This window comes from Argiope bruennichi, chromosome 10 (assembly GCF_947563725.1).
Source record: "Argiope bruennichi chromosome 10, qqArgBrue1.1, whole genome shotgun sequence".
NCBI classification, from domain to species: domain Eukaryota; kingdom Metazoa; phylum Arthropoda; class Arachnida; order Araneae; family Araneidae; genus Argiope; species Argiope bruennichi.
Window position 1 is genome coordinate 55,864,811 of NC_079160.1, and position 21,871 is coordinate 55,886,681.

Sequence of the window (21,871 nt, forward strand, 5' to 3'; positions counted from 1 at the left end):
GAACTGGAAAAAATCTCGCTTTATTTATTTTTTCATGAGAGAATGTTACAACGCAGATCATCTAAGGTAACAAAGAAGTAAAAAAAAAAAAAAATGACAGAAACATTAGCACTCAGAGACTATTCATTTCATTTGAGAGGCAAAAGATTTACAAATGCATGAAAGTAGAGGTAAAATCTTTCTTCCTACATTACTCTAGTACAAGTGACAAAAGATTTCTTACCTTCAGCAGCCCCAGTCATGTATCAACAGACCTGAATCGATAGTTTCGAGTCTGTTTCAAGACAATTCTCCTGCCTCAACCAGACACGGAATTTTTTTTCGGTTTCAAATAGAATTCTGAAGATGAAATCTTTTCAATTTTTCATATTTTCCCGTAATGTGAAAAAAACTGTGAATACCCACAGATGTTAATAATGTTTCATTTTCAACCAGACAAGTTTAATTTTTTTTCTTGCTTATAAGAATTTAAAAAACATATTTTTTCGAATAGCGATAAACAGCTTTTTTTACTAGAATTTAAACTATATATTTAGTAATGTGATTTTAGTTAATTATTCAATTTTATACAACACACAAATTTTACTCCAAAGATTTTTTTTTTTTTTACTAAACATACCAGTGTGTCTGGTTTCCTTCAATCTTTATCGCACACTCTCCAATAAATGACTTGTTCGCCCGTTTTCCGCATAAAATTGGATTCTTTGAATAAGTTTTACGAATTCTTCGCATTGACATTGATGATTGATAATTACGAACTTCAATCTTTGGAATTCATCTGGCATTTTCACTGAATATATCGTGAGATTATGTATTTTGAACGCCTTTGTGGTAGCCTATTGATAACAAAATTTGACTGAAAATTGTAATTTATATGTTGAATAATATCCTTGCTTTCGCATGTCTGTGAAAGTACGGATGGTCAAGCTTTTAACGGATTTTATTTAAAATTTGATGCATATTTATATTTTAAATGCTAAATTTGCGTCTAAATTTTATCTTACTAATTCTTTGTGCTTTTTAGTTATCAAGGAATAAATAAAATTTTGGCATTCTTTTGAAATGGCAATATGAGCGTTGGAACAGGAAGAAATTGTTCAATAAACATTTCATTTATATCAGATGATGCCCCCGATTCTGTATCTCCTGTAAATTGAGTTAATTGCAATAATATAAATTGCAGATTTTCGTCTTTTAAATTAGATCTCAACTTAGATCAAACAAAACTCACTCTTTCGCTATTTTATTTATCATTTCTGCACTTCCCTCTGGGAAAACTTTAAAAATGAAGGTGCAAAGCTTCATGCACGGTGATTCAGTCTCGACATCCTGTTGGGTTCGAAAATGGTGTTGGGTTGATTACCCCTTGCAAATGACGGTGTGTGCGTCCTACGGGAATGCTTGCAGCATAGTCGGTGACGGCAGTTAGCACTTAATCAACGTTTCCACCAATGATGTAGAAGAATTTCGGTCATTCCAAATTTTTCCGAATGAATTCAAAGAGGGAGGGAGTAGCCTTTGTGATTATCAATTCTACATTTTCATTTTCATTTTTTTAGATTTCCATTGATGGTCTAGCTTCCATTCTAGATAGCTTCTATTGTTTTTACTTTCTATAAAAGTGTATAAATAGAATCTTTCTATAAAAGTGTATAAGTAGAGTATAAGTAAATCCGGTATGCGCATAATATTAGTTTTCTGATACAGGAGTCAAATATATCGTTCAAATAATTTTTGTTATGTGACAAAAATTTTCAGAATTCAATCTGAAATTTATTCGTTTCTCGTATACATAATCTACCCTCTTGACTCAAATCCACAATATTTTGTTTGCTTTGCTTTTTTCAATTATTAATTTTTATTTAAATTAATGCGGATTATTTAAATCTTAATTAAATTAATAAAATCAATATTCTGCATGCACTACCAAAATCGTTCATTGTCGGCTTCAAATATTAATAATTTTCGTGAAAATTTCCGCAATCTGTTTGAAATAAACACATTTTTCATTTACTAGACTCTAAGTCTAGACAAGTTCATACAATGTATTTCTGAGTCAAATGATGGAATTATTCCAGTTTTATTAGTTGATTAATGATAATATTGTTCAGTTTATATTATAGGTATGTATACAGTTAGATGTATTACCAAGTTTACGCAATATTCATGAGAAACAGCAATACTATTTACTCCGTATAATATTAAGATGAAATCAAATTTATTTCAAAATTATCTTTCAATATAATCGCTGCCTATGTGCTAAGAAATTATATTCAGTATATTGTGAAATATATAACTGCAAATAGAATATTGTGTATTATGCATGTGATGTATTTCCAAGGCAAATAGTTCAAGTAATAAAGTTTTGGTACATAAAAGACTAGACCCGATGCATGAACATTTTATATATATATATATATATATATATATATATATATATATATATATATATATATATATATATATATATATATATATATATATATATATATATATATATATATATATATATATATATATATATATATATATATATATATATATATATATATATTTCAATTGGGTCTAAGTGCTCAACGTAGTGAACCCCTAGGTACTCAATATTTTTTTCTTGTCCACTAAAAATATTTTTAGTAGACAGAGTTTTAGTAGAATATAAGAAAAGGATATTTTCTTGGAGCTATTTTAATATTACTGAAATAATATTGTGAAATAATTTTGCTTCGAAAGCTGTAAATCATAAGTTCCTGAGTTACTAGATATCTTTTTAAGTCTGGTGCCAGTTAATTGCTTTTTTATTGGTCGCACCACCGGTCGATAAAATTCTTTCTTTTTCGTATAATAATTTACCATCAAACAGACCATTATTTTCTAGATGCTGCCTGAATAAATAACATTAAAGCTCAGAATGCCGAAATACGTTTATGTTTCGGGGAAATTCATTAAATTTCACAAAAGTTGTAATGAATTTTTACGAGAACATGTTTGATTTATATACTTTGATTGCATGATGTATGTATACTTATCTATTCTAATAATAAAATGTGATGTAACTAACCTGTGTCTAATCTCAGATCAATTAACTGTGTATGAAGAACTGTGTATTATTTCCTTTATTAACTGTGTATTATTTCTTTTTTGTAGCATTTAACAAGTTAGATGTTAAAATTTCATGAGAATATAAGCCAGAAAATAAAATTCTCAGTAAATTCCAAGCTGTACCAGGATTTTCAAAAGTATCGTCGATTTTCCGATCGAAACCCAACTCTCTTTTAATGGATGAATTTGTTCTTCTCCATAGGGATTGTCTAGATGGAAAATGTATTGAGTAGTCTCGGAGGCTTGTCTTAATCCTACTGAAAATCGGCCTTAGAAGATTTCTTTCTCTTAATTCTTTTGTTCATACAACTGGAGAACCACGTGATATCATGTCGTAAAAAAGTGAATTCTAAACTTATTATCACTCAAAACAACTGATTTAGGCTTCTACAATTGTTTTTACAAGAATAAAATTTAATAAAAGCCTCAAATAAGATTTTTTTTTTTTTTTACTTGAACTTCTTTGATTTATCAAGTTCTAAAAATAGAACAGAATAATCAAACGAAAAAGGACAAAATAAATGAAGTCTGTTATCGCAAGTTTCAAATTATCATGTAAAACCCTTATTTTTAAAGTCACATGGTATCAATCCGACAGAAAAACATCATGTTCTCACATGACTCATATTACACAATTTACAACATTTAGAAAAGAAATGCGAGATAAAATCTGGAATTGTAATTTTGATAAATTTCCGAATTCTAAGTCTCAATGAGGCTAAAATTCTATCTATGGAATTATAGTCCTTACCTCTCAGTTAATTCAATAACTCCTAAATGGAACGAGCTGCAGCAAATGAAACGTGCCACGAAGTCCTTATATTAACGATGTCAACCTGTATCGGCTTTTCAATAAATTCCACTGACAGGAAATCTGTCTATCTGCTCTTCCATAGAAATGTGAACATAATCTCAAAATTGCAATGAGCTTGAGGGAGAAAGCTTAATTTATAACTTTAGCATTAGAATTCGAGGATTTATATCGAATTTCGAACCAAACTCGTCAACAGATTGACTATCTGACCGTTGTCTACTCATGTGTTTTGAAATCGATAACTTAAACGCTTAACCAGTTTAATAAATATCTAAATCTGTGCTTATCCATCACATCTTATATTATATTTTGGTGCGGAAAAGAGTTTAAACAAGATTAAATTAAAGCAATTATTAAATAAAATAAATATATAAACAAAAATAACATTTAAAAAGTGAATTCGAGTCTTTTTTCCATATTGTGATGCTAAATAAAATGATCATTTTATTATCATTATTTGTAATATAAAACATTTATCATTATTATATAAACATATATCATCAACAAACGTATATCATACAAATATATATCATTATTTATAATATAAAACATAGAATGTGTGGTCAGAATGGTGGTCCCCAGATTTCTTTATTAGAAAATACGCATATAATAGCATCAAAAATGCATTTCATTTCATGAGAATTCTATTTTTTCTAGAGAAAATTTACTATTCTGACTTCGTTATGCATAACTTTCACTTGGGATGAAAAATATGTTATAATGACAACAATTCCCAAGTTCCGAAATGGTGCATCGGGAAGGCAGAATAGCTGAAATGGCAGAACGGAACATCTCATAACAGATTTCATTTTTGTATTACTATGACAAAAATGCATAGATACAAAAAATAGTTACGTTACTATGAAGGAAATAGAAAATAAGCAGAGTTCATCTGTATTTATTCTGAAATAACGAAATGAATTTCGAAATTCTTTAAATGTACTAGATATGCCGGCATGATAGAATTAAGTAAGAACACACACACACACACCACACACACACACACACACACAAACACACACACACACACACACACACACACACACACACACAAAATAATGTAGGAGAAGAATCTCCCAGGGAATTGTAAAAATTGAAAATGCGAATACATTTAATTATTAGTTATAGAACTAGCAAGTGTGATACTGAAGGCTTGTTTCGTAGGGTTATCATAGTTCACTATGCACATGCATTATTTATATCTATTATAATGTATTTGTAAAATTATATATGCAGTTAGATGGCAAAATTCATGGGATTACCTCCTACTAATTCACAATGCATCGACATTTCTTTTACCAGGCGAAATGAGGCAACTCGACATGGCATGGACGTTTCATGTCAGGCAATCTAGGTGGTTAAATCGTTCGCAGGAATTGCCCAGAAAGTTCTTCAAATCCAATTGCGAACAATTATGGTCTGACGGCAAGGCACATTGTTATTTATAAAAATTATATCTTTGTTTGGGTCCATGAAAGGCTGCAAGTGGTTTCCATGCAACTGAACATAACCATTTCCAGTCAATGATCGGCTCAGTTGGACCAGAGACTTATTTCTTTCCATGTAAAATCACCAAAATTATTATGGTGCTCCCATCAACTTGCGCATTGACTTGCTAACAACTTGAGTTCATGACTTCGTGGAGTCTGTGTCATTCTCGAATCCCATCACCAGCTTTTACTGACTAAAATTATGACTTATCTCATAAAGCCAAGGATTTTCAGTCGCCTAGGGTCCAACCGACATGAACGCAGGAAAGACACTGCAGATGGTGTCTTGATATTAGTAACGGCACTAAAATCGAACTTTTGCTGCCATAACCCATTAAAGCCAAATTTCGCCTCACTGACTAAATGCACAATCGAACATCCCATATTGATTTCTATGGATATTTCCCATAATTCTGCTTGTCTGTTCACACTAATAATTCTACACATACGTCGCTGGTTTCGATCATTAAGTGCAGTCGGTTGGCCAGTGCATATAGTGGGTTTTGTGTCTGATATAGTGGAAGATTATGCCTGAAATTAGGTATTCTCGGCACACTCTTGACACTGTGGATCTTGGAATATTGCATCCCCTAATGATTTCCGACATGGAATACCCAATGTGTCCAACTAACATTCCACCTTCAAAGTCTGTTAATTCACGTCGTGGGAACATAATCGTATCAGAAACTTTTCCGTCTGAATCACTAGAATACAAATGAATGCCCTGCCAGAGCATCGATTATTTATGCATTTTGTAAGCAATACTGTTGTCATCTGAATATTTGCATGTTGCTCTCCCACGATTTTTGAGGAATATATATGAGAAATATCTAGAAACAATGATCTGCCAAATAGAAAAAGAATAATAATTAGCAAACCACTTTGATTTCACAGTAAAGTGCAATGCTTCGGTTATTTTTCAGCAAAGCAACCTTCAATGTTGAAGCATTTGCTTACAGTCACACGAGCTTGTGTATATATGACCTCGCCGTAGATTGTTGCCATTTGCACTGATGAAGAAGTAAAGGAGAAATTCGGGGAAAATGCATTTGCATTTTCATGATGTTAAATCTCCAACTTTCCTTGATCTTATATTATAAAGTCATTATCCATTTCTTTTTCAATTGTGAAATTTTCATCGCCTTCACTAAAACTTCTCCCCCTTCCAATCCTTATCCTCGAATCACACATCGCGTTTTATTTGCAAACTTCACAAATTCGACATTTTCAATTAGTTTTTGCGTTCCCAACATTAAGAAAACGAATGAGAGAACGTAACTTGCATACGGCGAGATATTCTCTTTTTAAAAAGCGTTTTAAACACTCAACATGCAGATGACACTATATAGGCTAAACTGAAGTCAGGAAATTGAAAGTGTCTGCGTGAAATCTTTAACTCTGCGCTTCCGAGACAAAAATTGAGAACGGAACTTAGTTTCTGAATACAATCCTTTACATTTATAGGTATGTATGTGTGGGTGCGGGCATATATATATATATATATATATATATATATATATATATATCATGAAAAGAAAGGGGCAGAAGAATTTTTGCGATTTTCATTAATTCCACATTTAATGAGCGATAAATATATTGACTACATTGTTTAATTCTATGCTTTCAATTAGTTGTTGTTTTAGTTATTTATGGCACTTCCCATGGGCAAGTTCGCCAACGAAGTCAGTGATTTAAGCCGACTTTGTGAAGTAGCTTCTGAGGGTAAATTACCCTGGGCACTCCTAGGACAGAAGTCTGACTTTTAGCTCATATGAAGATGAGACTCACACTCGCTTGCACAACCCCTTTTTACAGAGGAGCTTTTTAACACACCTCACATATAGAACACAAGGTAAAGAGCAACCATGCCCGAATCAGGACTCGAAACAGGGAAGAACAGATCACGGAGAAGAATATTTTCAATTTCATTTCCGCTTTTGCTATTGATACTCACACACACGCGCAAGCACACACATATAGATAGATGTAGATAAATTTTATATAGAGATAGATAGATAAATATAAAAACACACCGAGTCTCAGTGCAATGTCAGAGAGAGACATATGATGAATGCAAAATACCTGTAACCAATGTTTTGGATTCTTGTAAGAAAATAACACGAATGTTGAAAACAAAGCAACAAAGTTGTTTTTCTTGGATGCTATCAGATTTGACATTTTTTTTTTCTCTAGAAGAAACCTTTTATTTCTTAAAATCTTCTTTATCTCATTCTTTTTCTACCAGCCAAGCGGAAGAGCTAGTCTATCAGGTTTGCTTTATATTATATATATATATATATATGCTTAGATTGATTTTTTGGAATATTTGATATTTAGGCTTCACTTGGATAAAAAAAAATCAATGATATTAAATGATTTTCATGTTGCTCATACAATTTCAAAGCTAACTTAAAACTTGAGAACGTTTTAGCCAAAAGTAATTAATAAATGACTACACAAAAATGATATATCTCATTTTTTCAAAAGCTTGTAACAATTTTTTTAAAAGCCATTTCATTGTTTGCTCTCTTTTAGTAATTATAATCGATTTCATTACTTGTTTCAATCCTTAACATATAATCATGTCAAGAAAAATTGCGGTTTGCAACATCATTAATACATAATTGAAAAAGTTCCAGAAAAACAACTATTTCGAGTTAAAGGAATTATATTTGTTGCCATTAGAAGCAAACGTATTTCTTTCAGAACTAATGATTCAAAGCCATAATCTCATCTCGAAAACCTGGAATTCTGGTCTTTTGTTATTTGAAAAGAAAGCAAGTTACAAATTTCTTCTCATTTCTCGTCAACAGATGAAAAACTAATTAATAATCCTCAAACTTTCTCTCCAAATGATGTTGCCATCATGTACGGAAAAGAAAGCAACTTGAAAGATGTCTTACTCATTAAAAAATTATAAAGATGATATTTGTTATGACTTACTTAAAATTACTCTGAAAACTAATTAATTTTTTGAGAAAGTATGTACTTCTTGAATTAAACTGGATAGGTCTACTGGTTTGCAATATAGACAAAGTTACAGTTACTAAATAAGATCAAAGAGAATGTTACAAAAGTTGATACATGTAATTTAAATCACTGTATGACAAATTGTTATTACTTTTTTTTGGAAAGAACACGAAAAATGAAAGATAATCCGTTTAGTTCGTAATAAAGGAAAAATTACTTACTACGCTTTCACTTCTATTAAGAAAGATGTACGAGCAAATGAGTCGACTGTCAACTTTTATTAAGTAGATTCTGAAACTTGGCGCATTTCTTCATCAATAAAGTTAGAAGTCTTTGGCAAAATGAAGCTTTTAAGAAAATTGTGTAGCTTCGTGCCAGCCTTTATCGAAAATGAAAAAGAAAAAGAAAAAAACACCTCTCTTCTTAATAATTTATTTATGCAACAAATTCGAGACTTATGAATAGTGTCTGGTGTAGAAGAAGCATATTGTGAACATCTACGCCTTATCTCAAAGTTTTCTATGTTGTTTAACTTTAACAGACTTAATACAAACTGTCTCTTAACTTTCAATATAAAATGAGCACATATTTGAGAAATTCGCTCTCTTTTTAATCAAGGAAAGCAATACAATATAATATTGAACTTCTGAGAAATTTAATAACGGTTGCTAGTGCATTTGTTTTTCTTACTTCCGTTTACGCTAAAAATTGCTGATTTTTTTATATTCATTAGAATTTAAATCACTCTTAAAATATAGAAACCTTTGCAGTAAAGTAGCGTTTATGTAATTAGACGCTTATAATTTCAACTTCAATCCGGTTTTAGTTATGTTAACTCTTTATTAAGCATTTATAATATTGATTGTTATGCATTTACAATACTGATTGCCTTCATAGTTTCTTGGTAAGAAAAATATTTTGATAGAATATTAAAATGAATATGGTATGGATGTTGGATGATAATTCCTAACCTTGATGACTATTTGGCGATTAGATTAGGAAATTGTCTATGAAACCAAAAATTGCCAAAATAACTGGAATTTTGGAGATCTCTCGATTAGGAGCAAGGGTACGATATATTTCTAGAAGTTTCTAGCCCATTCACGGAAAATAAAAATTTCCGAGTGACATGACTGAAGGAATAGTTGAGTTGTTCTCAAGCGAATAATCGATTGCATTCTCTCTCTATGGACTGCTAATCTAACAGCGTTTCTTACTATTCTGATTGTTTTAATAACAATTTACTATTTGCTTGGTATTGCTAATTGCAAGTTCTGTTTTCGATACGCAATGTTTTATTCCTGTACATAGTATTTCCGTATAAAATAATGCGCCTTGCTTTGATATTGAGCCTATCGCAACCCATATAGGCATTTTCGATTATTCAATAACTAGCCGCCTTTGGCGACCAGCTGGTTCGCCAATCTTAATGTTCGTTTAAATTTTAATAATTAAATAGGTTGAACCGGAGTTTAACCCCCTTCTTCGCCAAGTTGTGATAACGCTCCAAAGCTGGCAATCTTTATTATGCACTATAATTGAACATCTGCTCCTTTGCTTTTGAACATTTCGCAAGGTCGTTGTTGGCGATTTTTAAAAATTGCTCCAAGCAGGAGGTTAAACTCCGGTCGTACCATTAAATATTTTACGCAATTCCAACTTTAATAGATTCTTCGGCAAAATATTTTAAAACTTCAAATTTTGATAGTCATATAATTCACTCATAATATTATAAGGGCCTTCAGTCATAGCCTGATATGTATCTCTCTCCTTTTCTGTTACCGCTTGTAGAAATTATGCTTTAAATTAAAGTGTAAATGATTAATCTGCAATTAATATAATAATATTTTTACTGAAACAAAGCATTTTTTTAATACTTTGATTACTGATAATAGAGTCACTGAGCGTTTAGACTTGATGGGCACTAAAGAATATCTTTCTTAATTTATGTAATATCTCAAGAATTTGTCAACAAAAATTTCTCAGATTCATCATGAACAGATCGATTCATTAACAATGTTTCATTTTAAATGCATCAAACTTTAAGAAAATAAAATGAATCGTTTAAAATAATCGGTCGAAAACAGGTTTAAAAAAACTACTTAAAAAACGATGTACTTAAAACTATAAGCATATACAAAAAAATATATAACTAACATAAATACAATTTACTTAAAAAAGCATGCAACTAACCTAAAAATAATTTAAATCATCCGTTGGTTGCCATGTCAACAGTCAGAAAACAATGCGCATGCGTGAATTTTCTTCGCCAGTTACGTTAACGCAAATGCGTGAATTTTTCTACGCCAGTTGGGGTAACGCTATGCAGATTATACATTTTTAATTTCCTTTATTCTGTGTTATTTTAATTCAAAAGTACTTCAGAATGAATCTGAAACATGGATTAATTAACAATGTTTAATTTTAAATGCATAAAACATTAAGAAAATAAACAGAATCGTTTGAAATAATCCGCCGAAAAATGTTAACCCTAGCCTCAATTCTGTTGGGAGAAAAAAATAATAAAAGCGTTACTCATTTGGCGGTGGGGAAAATGGAAGATTTTTTTGGCGGGAAAGTTAGTTTTTAACTAATAATTAAAATTCTAATTAAAATTTCAAAAAAAGGGACCCCAGGTGCACATTCCCGACCTCTAAGGTATACATGTACCGAATTTGATAGCTGTATGTCAAATGACCTGACCTGTAGAGCGCCAACACACACACACACACATTGAGCTTTATTATAAGTATAGATAATATATTAGTTGTGTACATGTTACTTAACATTTGGATTGCTGCTAAAATATTTCCCAGAATTCTTGATTATTGTTTTAGTAGTAAACATTGCGTTTAAGAGTACACCGAGAAACATGAAACATCCCTTTTCTATGCGTGCATAATTTAAACAATTATTCATAATTTACAAAGAAAATTCCTTGACAAAGTTAAATACAATTTATATTCTGCAGTTATAATTTATAACCTAAAACATATAAAAGTGTAAAAATAATTCAGTGTTTTAAATTTTGGACTCGGCGATCTGAGATATAGGAATTCTGACTTTAGCTTTTAGCAATGAGTGGTTATGAACGAAACTTCATCAATTTTTACTTTTGGAAAGTGTATTATGAAAGAGGAAATCGAATATTCTAGAAACATCTGGTAGCGGGGAAATGTAAAGAATATACCTGATATGATTAAGAGATCCTTATTTTATGAAGATTTGACGTTTCGTTGGAAAATAAAACTATGAATATATTATGATGGACCTGATAATTATGAACCATGGCCAGATGGCAAGGACAATGTATTAGCTGGTAACTACGTATCTAGTTTCCAAACCTTCCTATTAGAGGATGTTCAGTCTTCATAGATTTGATGCCTTAAATCTCTCTATGCAGTTGGTTTTTGCGGGTATCCAATTTCTAATTTGAAATCTAACTTTAATACAAATGCTGGTTCGTTGTACAATAGATTTAGATAAATAGATAAAACTCATAAACACGTAGAGTAAAATTCTATGTGTTTATTTCAAACTTGTGATCGAAAAGTTTCTATAAGTGCGGTGTACTGAACTGAAAAATAATTAAATGGCAACCGTAATTCTTCGAAATGCTAGCTTTTTTTAAAAATTCACTATTTAAATGCAACATTTTTTTAAAAAGCTTAAGTAATTTTTAAATTATCTGAATTTTTGTTGCATGCTATTTGATAATAACCTGGTATAAACTAATTAATCTGCGTAAATCGCGGAAATCAGAATATATATTGACTAGCAAGATAAAAAGTGGAGGTATAATGCAGTTAAATATTATTTTCCGTTAGTCCTTACGCAGTTGTAAAGTATAGTATCAAAACCATAAATAACTTATTTACAATACAAATGCCATTCAAAATTCACAAAATAGTGTTGATGTAAAAGAAGCTTAATGGGAATGTCTTTAAATTTTTCAAATAAATATGATCTTTTCAATTGTCCAATTACATGTGGGTTTATAATTCTTGTCCTGATATAGAGAGAGAAATAAATTTCCAAACAGGAATGATATTTGTTGTTATCTAAAGTCATTGCCTAAATCCTTTGTTGTTATTTAAAAAAATATATTTTTAATCTAATGAAATTTTATACCATACCCTATTTTTGTAATACCTATATTTTTTAACCCATTCACTGCTATTTAAGAGATATCTAGCAGGAAACTGCTGTAAAATTAAGCGTCTATAAACTTATCTGGCAGTGAATGATTTAAATAATATTTCAGCATAAAAATAAGAGGAATTAATTATCCAGTTTTGCAAATATAACAAGATTAAAAAACTTCCAAAATGTTGAAGTCCATTTTATAGAAAATGGTAAATTATAAGATACTACAGTAGATTCTTATATTGATGAACTTCTCATATTATGGTATTTCATATAACATTCATTCCAAAAACGTTCAAATATTTAAAATATTTTATTGTAAGTTACCAAATTTATTAAATCCAATTCTGACAATTGCTTGTAGAAATGGCACAGAAAATACAAATCATGACTAATTGCTTTGATTTCATCTCCTGGTACATTAAGAAACAAATGAGTTTTATGTGCAAGGGAATCATGTGCATTTAACGACACTTATGGGATATAATAGAGAGGAGCAATTAGCGTAATGCTTCAAGTCTTCATATTTTCACTCTCGATAGCAAGTAAACAAAACGCCGACTATTGTAAAATATTCTCATTTAAGTTAGCATTATGTAGTCAACTTACTGTATTATAAACTGTTTATATATATATATATATACAAAAAAATCTATATTTCAACTACAGTTATAGATAACAGCAAATATATGGCAATTAATGTAAAATTATTGTCTTCTTTATCAAATAAAGATGGATACTTAGTATTACGGATGCACAATGAGAAGAGGCATAATTCTGCTCCAAATAACTGTGTACAGTACAGAATTCACGATGAAAGAATAAATAATGGTATAAAGCAAACAGAATAATTTGCATCGACATTTATTATCTTTATTTAGAATTTATGAGCAAGACAGAATGAAGAGAATATTTCAAATATGAATATATATATATATATATATATATATATATATATATATATATATATATATATATATATATATATATATATATATATATATATATATATATATATATATATATATATATATATATATATATATATGTGTGTGTGTGTGTGTGTGTGTGTGTGTGTGTATGTGTGTGTGTGTGTGTGTGTGTGTGTGTGTGTGTGTGTGTGTGTGTTTTATGTTTCTGTACCTTAAAAGTATAACAATGCATAAGATATTCGTGAATATTATGTACCTAGGAATTTCTGAAATATAACAAAACATACTCATGAAAGGCTTTCTTCATTATTTTTTTTTCTGAAGAACATGATAAGAAATTTGTGATATCTTAACTTATTTGCAGTTCCTGGCTTCATAATCATTGAATCGATTGATATGATTATCTTAACTGTTTTGATTGAATGTTACAGTAAGCTGTTATTTTTATAACTATTACTGCAGAAGTTTTGTTTTGTCAGAAATAATGAAAACTTTGTCAAGTTTTAATGTAAAATAAAAAAATGACAGGTACTTTTTTTAGAAGATTTATTATTGAAACGAAATATTTCAAAGATTTCATTACTCTCATATAGCAACAGTTCATTTTTTTAAAAAAGAATCAATAATAAAATGTTTTCTTTTTTTTAGGTAGAAACCTAGCAAACGAACTAAAATGCATACGTACATATATTAAAATAAACCATTGCTTTATAGAATGCACAGGAAATCGGAAATTCTCGTTGATGATTTAAATATATTACCGAAGAGTTCATCATTTCAAAAGTTAATTTTATTCTAGATGAATCAGTCGGGGTGGTAACCAGTAGAAACCCATGTCTGGGTATTCTAGATACCTCAGACATGGATTGAGAAGCTTTCGGTTTGGTGGTTGGTCCTCGACGCCCTAATGGGTACAAAAATAGTGTAGGATGACTATCCCGTAGCGATGATGGGACGTGCCTCCTTAAAGAGAGGTTGTGCCATGACCAGTAATGGCAATTAGAACACAGCTATTGCACCCGCCTATTCTGTCGTGACGTCTAATCATTCAGATTTATCTGCGTTTCTCAGAATATGAGACACATAGAGTAGTCGGTTATGATTGTCCCAGAAAAATGTTCGAATTAATTCAAAAGGTAAATTTTATACCAATTTTAGGAAAAAGTTCTCGTTTCTATTTCGGGACATCCCCAAATTAAGAATAGGATGATTCAATATAAGGGATGATACCCACTTCTCTAATGGGTGAAGTGCGGTGTGGGATTGAGTCTCCTCCACTCTCATGACAAGTCGTTCGATCTCGTGAAAGTTAATTGTTGGCAATTAAGACTTAACCAAAGTTCCCACCACAATATTCTGGTGACAACTATCACCCATGTACTGTTGATACTACGACAGAACGGAAATGGATCTCTTTTGCCATTGTCATGGATAGATGTTACGTAAACCTCATATATGTCTAATTATAGCGACAATTAATCTATGGAAAAAAGAAAAACATATTCAAAGCTTAAAAAATAGTTTCTGAAGTATCTAGAGGTAGTTAGCAAAATAAATTGTGTTTAATATATATATATTTTTTATATATATATAGAATTTTTATTGGAGATATGGTTTGTGTTCCGCAGAATGTTTTATTATTTTAAAATAGCAGTTAACGCTCTTTTTTTTACGTTAACAGAAATGTGTGACATGTAATTGAAAAAAAAAACATTGAATGTGTGAATATTATAACTTCGATTTGCCTCACAGTGATTGATCGCTCGACAGTAATAATTTTTTTCTCGATAATTTAAAAGAAAATATTTTATTGCTTCTTTTTTCGATCATGCACTTTTTCCCCCATTCAAATTTCTATTGATGTGAGGTAGTTTTCAATTTCCCGAAATACAAAGTACTGATGGTGAAAGGATAACAATCTCAAACGTTTGACATTTAACTTTTGATGGATTTCAAGACGTTTCAATTTCTCAAATCAGGAAAAAATATCATTTTAGAATAATCTTTGTACATTTTTCTGTTGATGCGCGTGAATTTAGTTTAAAAAAAAACACAGCGGGATTAGTCTTTTCAAAACATTTTCGCACACTCTCTAATAAACCTGTCATACTAGAGAACAACTTATATGGCATTGGTGTACAATGAAATATTAACTTTCAGCGTGAATTTAGCCTTTTCACTGAACCTATCGAGTGCTATTCGGCGATTTATTTGACGATTAATCTCTGACATCCGTTAATAATATCCAAAAATCGAATTTGTGTTTAGGACGCGCTTTTCTCAACCGATTGAAACAAAAATTTGACACAAAACTGAGTTTGTAGTCACAAATTTGATAAATTTAATTCATTGCACTTTTGAATTATTACGCGTATTTGTTTCTGAGACTACAGGTTAACAGCTAGACAAACCGCAGCTGTATTTAACTCAACATTTGACAGATATCTGCACTATAAATATTAAATCTATGTATCGGATTTTATCTATGGAGCTCTCTTTGTTTTGTAGTTTTCCTGTTATATTCGAAAAGCTGAATAGCCGGACTTGCTCTGAACAGATTTTACTCAAAATTTGATAGAAATCTGGAAAATGTCATATACCAAATTTCATCCAGTTAGCTCAAAGCGTTTTTGAGTATATTTGTCACAGATAAACATACGGACATTTTCCAGAAATGTACTTTTCGAACTCAGGGAGGTCTGAAACTTACAGATTCGTGAAAATCTCGAGTTCGATTGTTTTGACGATTACTGTACTTTCTCTATACTACGTATAAGGTAAAAATATAAGGTACCTATACTACGTATAAGGTAAAAAGCGACTATGTAATTGGTATAGCTTTGTATGTTCTCCTTACGCTGAAATTGTGGGTCGGTTTTAAATTTCCACTACATCTATAAAGGCACTAAATCTGACCTGCAAATTGAAACACGATTTTTGAAGTTGAATTACGATTTTAACGAGGAATTAGCAAAATTGTATTTATTTCTGTAACATGCACTTTTCTACCCACATCAAAAAAAAAAAATAACAATTTAAATATCTCTAAATACTGCATTTATTTCCATGAACGTTTTAAAATAATACGATGAAAGGGGAAATTAAATATATTTATAGAGACTTAAACTGATGCAGAAATTATTAAAAGTGTCAGCCGGCGCCTTGGCCTAGGGGTAGCGCATCTTCCCCGTGATCTAGGCGTTCGGGGTTCAGGCATGGTTGTTCATTTTCTTATGTTCTCTCTGTCAGGTACGTGAATGAGACCCCTTGTAAAAAGGGGTTGCGCAAGCGTGTGTGTGTACTTTCTTCATTTGAGCTAGAAGTCAGACTTCTGCCCTCGGGTGCTCACGGGTCTTTACCCTCAGAAGCTAATGCGCAAAAATTTGGCTTAAAATAGTCACACGACAAAAAAAAAAAAAAAAAGTGAAAGGTGATGAGAACAGAAAAAAAAATCGATTTGAATAGACAAATCTATACAAATTATTCCTTTTTAATTTTAACGGTGCTAAAAATCGGCTTTTTTCACTTTTTGGAAGAAAATTTAAAGTATGAGTCTCCGCATTAAGAAATGTAAGTGGCATATGCGAAATAGAGAATTTCGATACTTTTAGACGAAAAAAACTGCATTATAATTTAATTAGATTCACTGCAAAAAATTTCTTTTTTAAATTTTAAAATAGTGAAAATAAAAAAAAATAAAAATTATTTTAAGCCGTAGCTTCTATAAACGTAAACAGGAGAAAAAGAACCCTGAAACATCTCACTCAATTTTTAATAAATCAAAACTTTAAAGATTTTCTTTTAAAAAAATCGTTTCAATATGTACATTTCCAACATCTAAACTTTGTTTGTGCTAGATTTTGTAGCCCAAAATCAAGTAGTCTAGCATTTAGAGTGCTAACAGGTATGCATACAACGTACACACGAATTTTTAATAATAAAGATTATCTACTAATTAAATTTCTTAATTTTTCTATACGTTTGGTCTATAATATGAAAATTATTGAATATATATAATTAAAACTAAAAAATTAAAGATTCTATTTAAAGATTTATTAGGAATGTTTTGCTAGAAGCAGTTCATAGTGTGTCATGTGAGTATTTATTAAAAAAAATATTCACGCATATATATTTATCATTTTTAGAACTAATATCAACTAGCACTCTCATGGTATATTCAATAAACACTTCAATCAACATTTATTCAATAACACTTCAATCAACACTTATTATAAAACAGAAAACTAAAACTTTAATCTTCGTTCATTTTAATACTGAGTAAAATCAGAAATTCTGCATCACAAAAAAAGAAACTGCTTTAAATTTATACAGAATGTCCTAATCTTAAACAAGATAAATCTCAGTTGCAATTTTCGAAAGAGAATAAGCAAAATGATGGAAGGAAGTCTTCTATTTACTCAAATCTTGCTAGCGGAAATAATCTGAAACCCTCTCTCTTTTTGAAAATCCAAAAATAAAATATTTAAGTCTATACCCGTATTGTTCTTCTGTAGCGTTTAATAAACTTTTATAGCGACGAGCGCGTTCTGGGGAAAGGAATATGGCATCAATAAATAAATGAATATTTACAGAGATAAACAAAGCGGATGAGGAACTTTTTAGCTCTGCTGTGCTTCCGTTCTCGGAATAGAGCAATAAGATGCTTTTCGTGAAATATTTTTGAGATTACTTCCGATTTTGCAGTTAGTTGAGACATATGAAAGCTCTTAATCCCCAATGGTAAAAGATACTGTGCAGTACTACTGAGATAACACACAATATGAGAAATATTAACCGATATCTACATATCTAACTACTAAAAATATACAAAATGTTTCTTCTAGTAGAGATTCAGAATGTCTAGAAAATATAACTTGGATTTATCTTTTAATAACATTCAGGTAGTGCTTTGTACCAAATAACGATATTTAAATATTACATTTAAAGAAATGGCAGTCAACTACATCCTATAATAATGCTGTGTTCTAAAAATATACATCACGCTTGTTCTAGTAGAGATTCATAACGTTTAGAAAATATAAGTTGGATTTATATTTTAATAACATTCAAGTAGTACTTTGTAACAAACAACGATCTTTAAACACTACATTTAAATAAATCTCAATAAACTATATCCTATAAAAATATTATGAGAACGCATAGTATAAGGAATATTATCTTGCATCATAGAAAAAATTCAGCCAATAGATATTAAGTACACAGTACATTCTCTAGTATCACGTTCGTGGCTATCCGGCTTCCGTACTTTCCGGCCTGGTTTTTTAAAAAATGAAATCAGTAAGTTTTTACTCTTTTTTTATGGTTACCTTTCATATCTGCACATCGTTTATCAGTGAAAAATAAAATAAATTTGAGTCAATTTTCTTAAGAATCAGACCTACAATTAACATTCACGTTTTGTATATGTTTCCAACTTTTAAGTTAGAAATTACAGAATTTATGTTAAACGGTAAACAGTTTGTATCATTTAACTTACTTTTTATTTTATAAATTCTTGACACGTGCAATGCAATATATATATACATATATAAACTACCAGTACAGAGTCTTCTATTTTAATTCGACACGTTATTGGCAACGGCTTCTATGATTCGGGCCAAGGCCACTTCATATTTTACGTGGCATGAGATAAATGGAAAGCTTAGTACTCAATAAGAAGTGTGCAAATACTTATTATAACAGTGAGTTTTTGTATAAAAACTTTATCATCTGGCATTGATGGCCAAAGAAATATCAGAGAACTCCCGCCGACCCTTTCGCCACATTAGGCTGGATATTCAGGAATGTACTGTATTTTGAAAATATTACTTGTATTAATTTTTCAAAAATGTCAAATAGTTTTTTTTAATTGATGTTGATTTTTATTTGGTTTTAGATTATCAAAAACAATCGGAGTGGCGAATTTTTAAATCATAAACGCTTAATCTCAAATGACACTATATATTCTATTATACAATTACTGTAGTGAATGGTATAACAAATATTAACCGATATCCTAAAATTTGTCTACAATGAATGTTTCCGATCGGAACAATAAATGACGTAATACGAAAACAGCACCTTATAAAGGATGTCTTGTAAATATTTTATAGTACTTCAGATCTAATAACTTATATATGTGTGGGCATTGTACAAAGATACCATTTGATTAAGCATAAAAATAAAGAATCATTTTTTAATTCATTGAAAATATTGAATCATTGAAGAGATCGAGTTTAGTGCCAACCGCTAAATTCTAGTAAATATGTTAGATATATAAAATATAAATGCATATATATGTCTTGACAAACCAAAATGAGTTAATAAACATTCATATAACTATATTCATAGTCACAATAACAACCACTTACGTGCAGAAAATATGTTCAAACAATTTATATTTCAATAATGTATCGAAAAAATCTATCAATAATATTTATTGAATTACGATTAAATTTTTCAAAAAATAAATATTCTTTTCCATCTATTAAAAATATGAATTTCAATTAAAAAAATTGTTTAAAATTCAACCTCCGGAAAAATATTATTCAAACTGATTATGAACCCATTCAAACATTTACAGAAATGAAATTGAATTATTTATTATCACCCATATATTTTTAAAAAAAGACAAAGTGTTTAATATTGCAGTTGTTTCTTAAAAAATAAAAAGAAGCAACAAAAATATGAAGCATTGTTTTATATTTATATATTCTGTATGAACTAGCATTTTATATCGGACAAAATAATTTTATGTATTAAATTTTAAATACACAAAAAGGAAAATGCTTTAAAAATGAAGAATGGTATATGAAAATTATTCACATTATCGTCATATTTCAATAAATTTGTTATTTTACAAAGAATTCTGTATATTACGATATTTTTTTTTAATATTCATATAAAATATTTAGATTTCTTCACTTATAATTTTAATTCCAGCAATTAAGAAATTGCTATATTTTTAATGAATATTCAAATTTATTAAACAAAATTATGAACATTTTCCAGGAAAGGAACTTTCAAGTAATTTTGTGATTTTCTATAATCTAAATTGAATAAAGAGCGAACAAACAAAATAATAAACACTCTCAGTTCGTGAAAATTAAACAAATTGCAGCATGAGTTTTTCATTTTCATGCCTTTTCTGTTTCGGAAATATTTTGTAGAACTTTTCTGTCTAGGTAAATTAAATTATCCATTTGTGATTATAGTATATTTTAAAAATTCTTCTAAGACTATACATTAACGAATTGATTTTTTTCAATATATATATATATATATATATATATATATAACAACATAATTTTTAGAAAAATTATTTTTTGATACTCTGCGTTTTTAATATTTCCGGTAATTTAAAAATACTGCGGTATATTACTTTAATGAATAATAATGTTTATCTTTAATGGTGTTTTTTTTCAAATAAAAATTATCTCGATTTTTTTTTGTAGTAAGCATAGTAATGCTAAATACGTTTTTCGAATGCATTGTTTATTGTTTTACCTTCTCTATTACTTAAAATGTTCAGTGTTTGTATATCCGTATGTTTAATGGTTAATATATAAATTTAAATAAATTTCTTATTCTGAAATAGCTAATGTATATATTCTTTTATTCTGAGAAATATTACTAGTTATTTTAAAAGTTTTATTATATGTATATTATTTTATATTTAACAATCTTTATATATTTGTTCTTTTGTATTCATAAACTACATCTATTTGTTAAATGCATATCCATAAATTTAGTTTCATTATTTTTTTGTGTGAAAAAATAATGTTACATATATTTTTTAATATGTTCTTGTTGTTTTTCTTTAAATCAACATTCGATTTTTTAAAATGAATTTAAGTTTAACCATTTTTAAAGATTAATCTGAAATTTTAATCATTAAAAAATACATGTTTATCAACCCTTTTATTTGTATACCTTCCTGACCACTGTCCGGTGCATTTTCAGAAACTTTCCAAAGTTTTCGTGAAGTGAAAACTCAATAAAGTCCTTCTAAAGGAAGGTCAAACCGGAACCCGTTCAAAAGTTCCTAAAATCCCAATATTATTATCAACAATTCTTACCTTCCACGTTCAAGGCACTTGTTATCCAGAGCAACACGAACAAAGAAAAGTCCATGGTTGATCGAGACTAGCGCACTAATAATCCGCCAGTGGCAAAACTTTGAAACGTCCGCACTGTGAGGAATCGGAGCGCCATTTGAAACAGAACCACTTTGGATTTGACCGAGCATGGCGCCCTCTACCGTCAGCCGCATGCAGGGAAATCACTTCTACCATTCAGTTGAAGCCTTCACGCATGTGCTAAAACTCTTGTTTCACTGCTAGCGAAAAAAGTAAACAGAACATTTTCTCCAGTTTTATGACTCCTTTTCAGAGATGGAATTTGATTGTGTGCATATTCCT

General features: G+C 29.9%; 1 protein-coding gene across 4 annotated transcripts in view; it reads right to left on the reverse strand.

Moving 5' to 3' along the window:
• The window catches only part of LOC129989389 (synaptogenesis protein syg-1-like), a 223,882-nt gene extending 202,217 nt beyond the window's left edge, over window positions 1–21,665 (reverse strand). For all 4 annotated transcript variants that reach the window (XR_008785764.1, XM_056097902.1, XM_056097904.1 and 1 more), the window contains exon 1: window positions 21,530–21,665. Coding sequence is in view for 3 of the 4 variants with exons in the window: in XM_056097902.1 (XP_055953877.1) it covers window positions 21,530–21,584 (55 nt within the window). In the remaining variant the exon portion in view is untranslated. The remainder of the gene's footprint in view (window positions 1–21,529) is intronic.
• Between the last annotated feature and the right edge of the window lie 206 nt (window positions 21,666–21,871).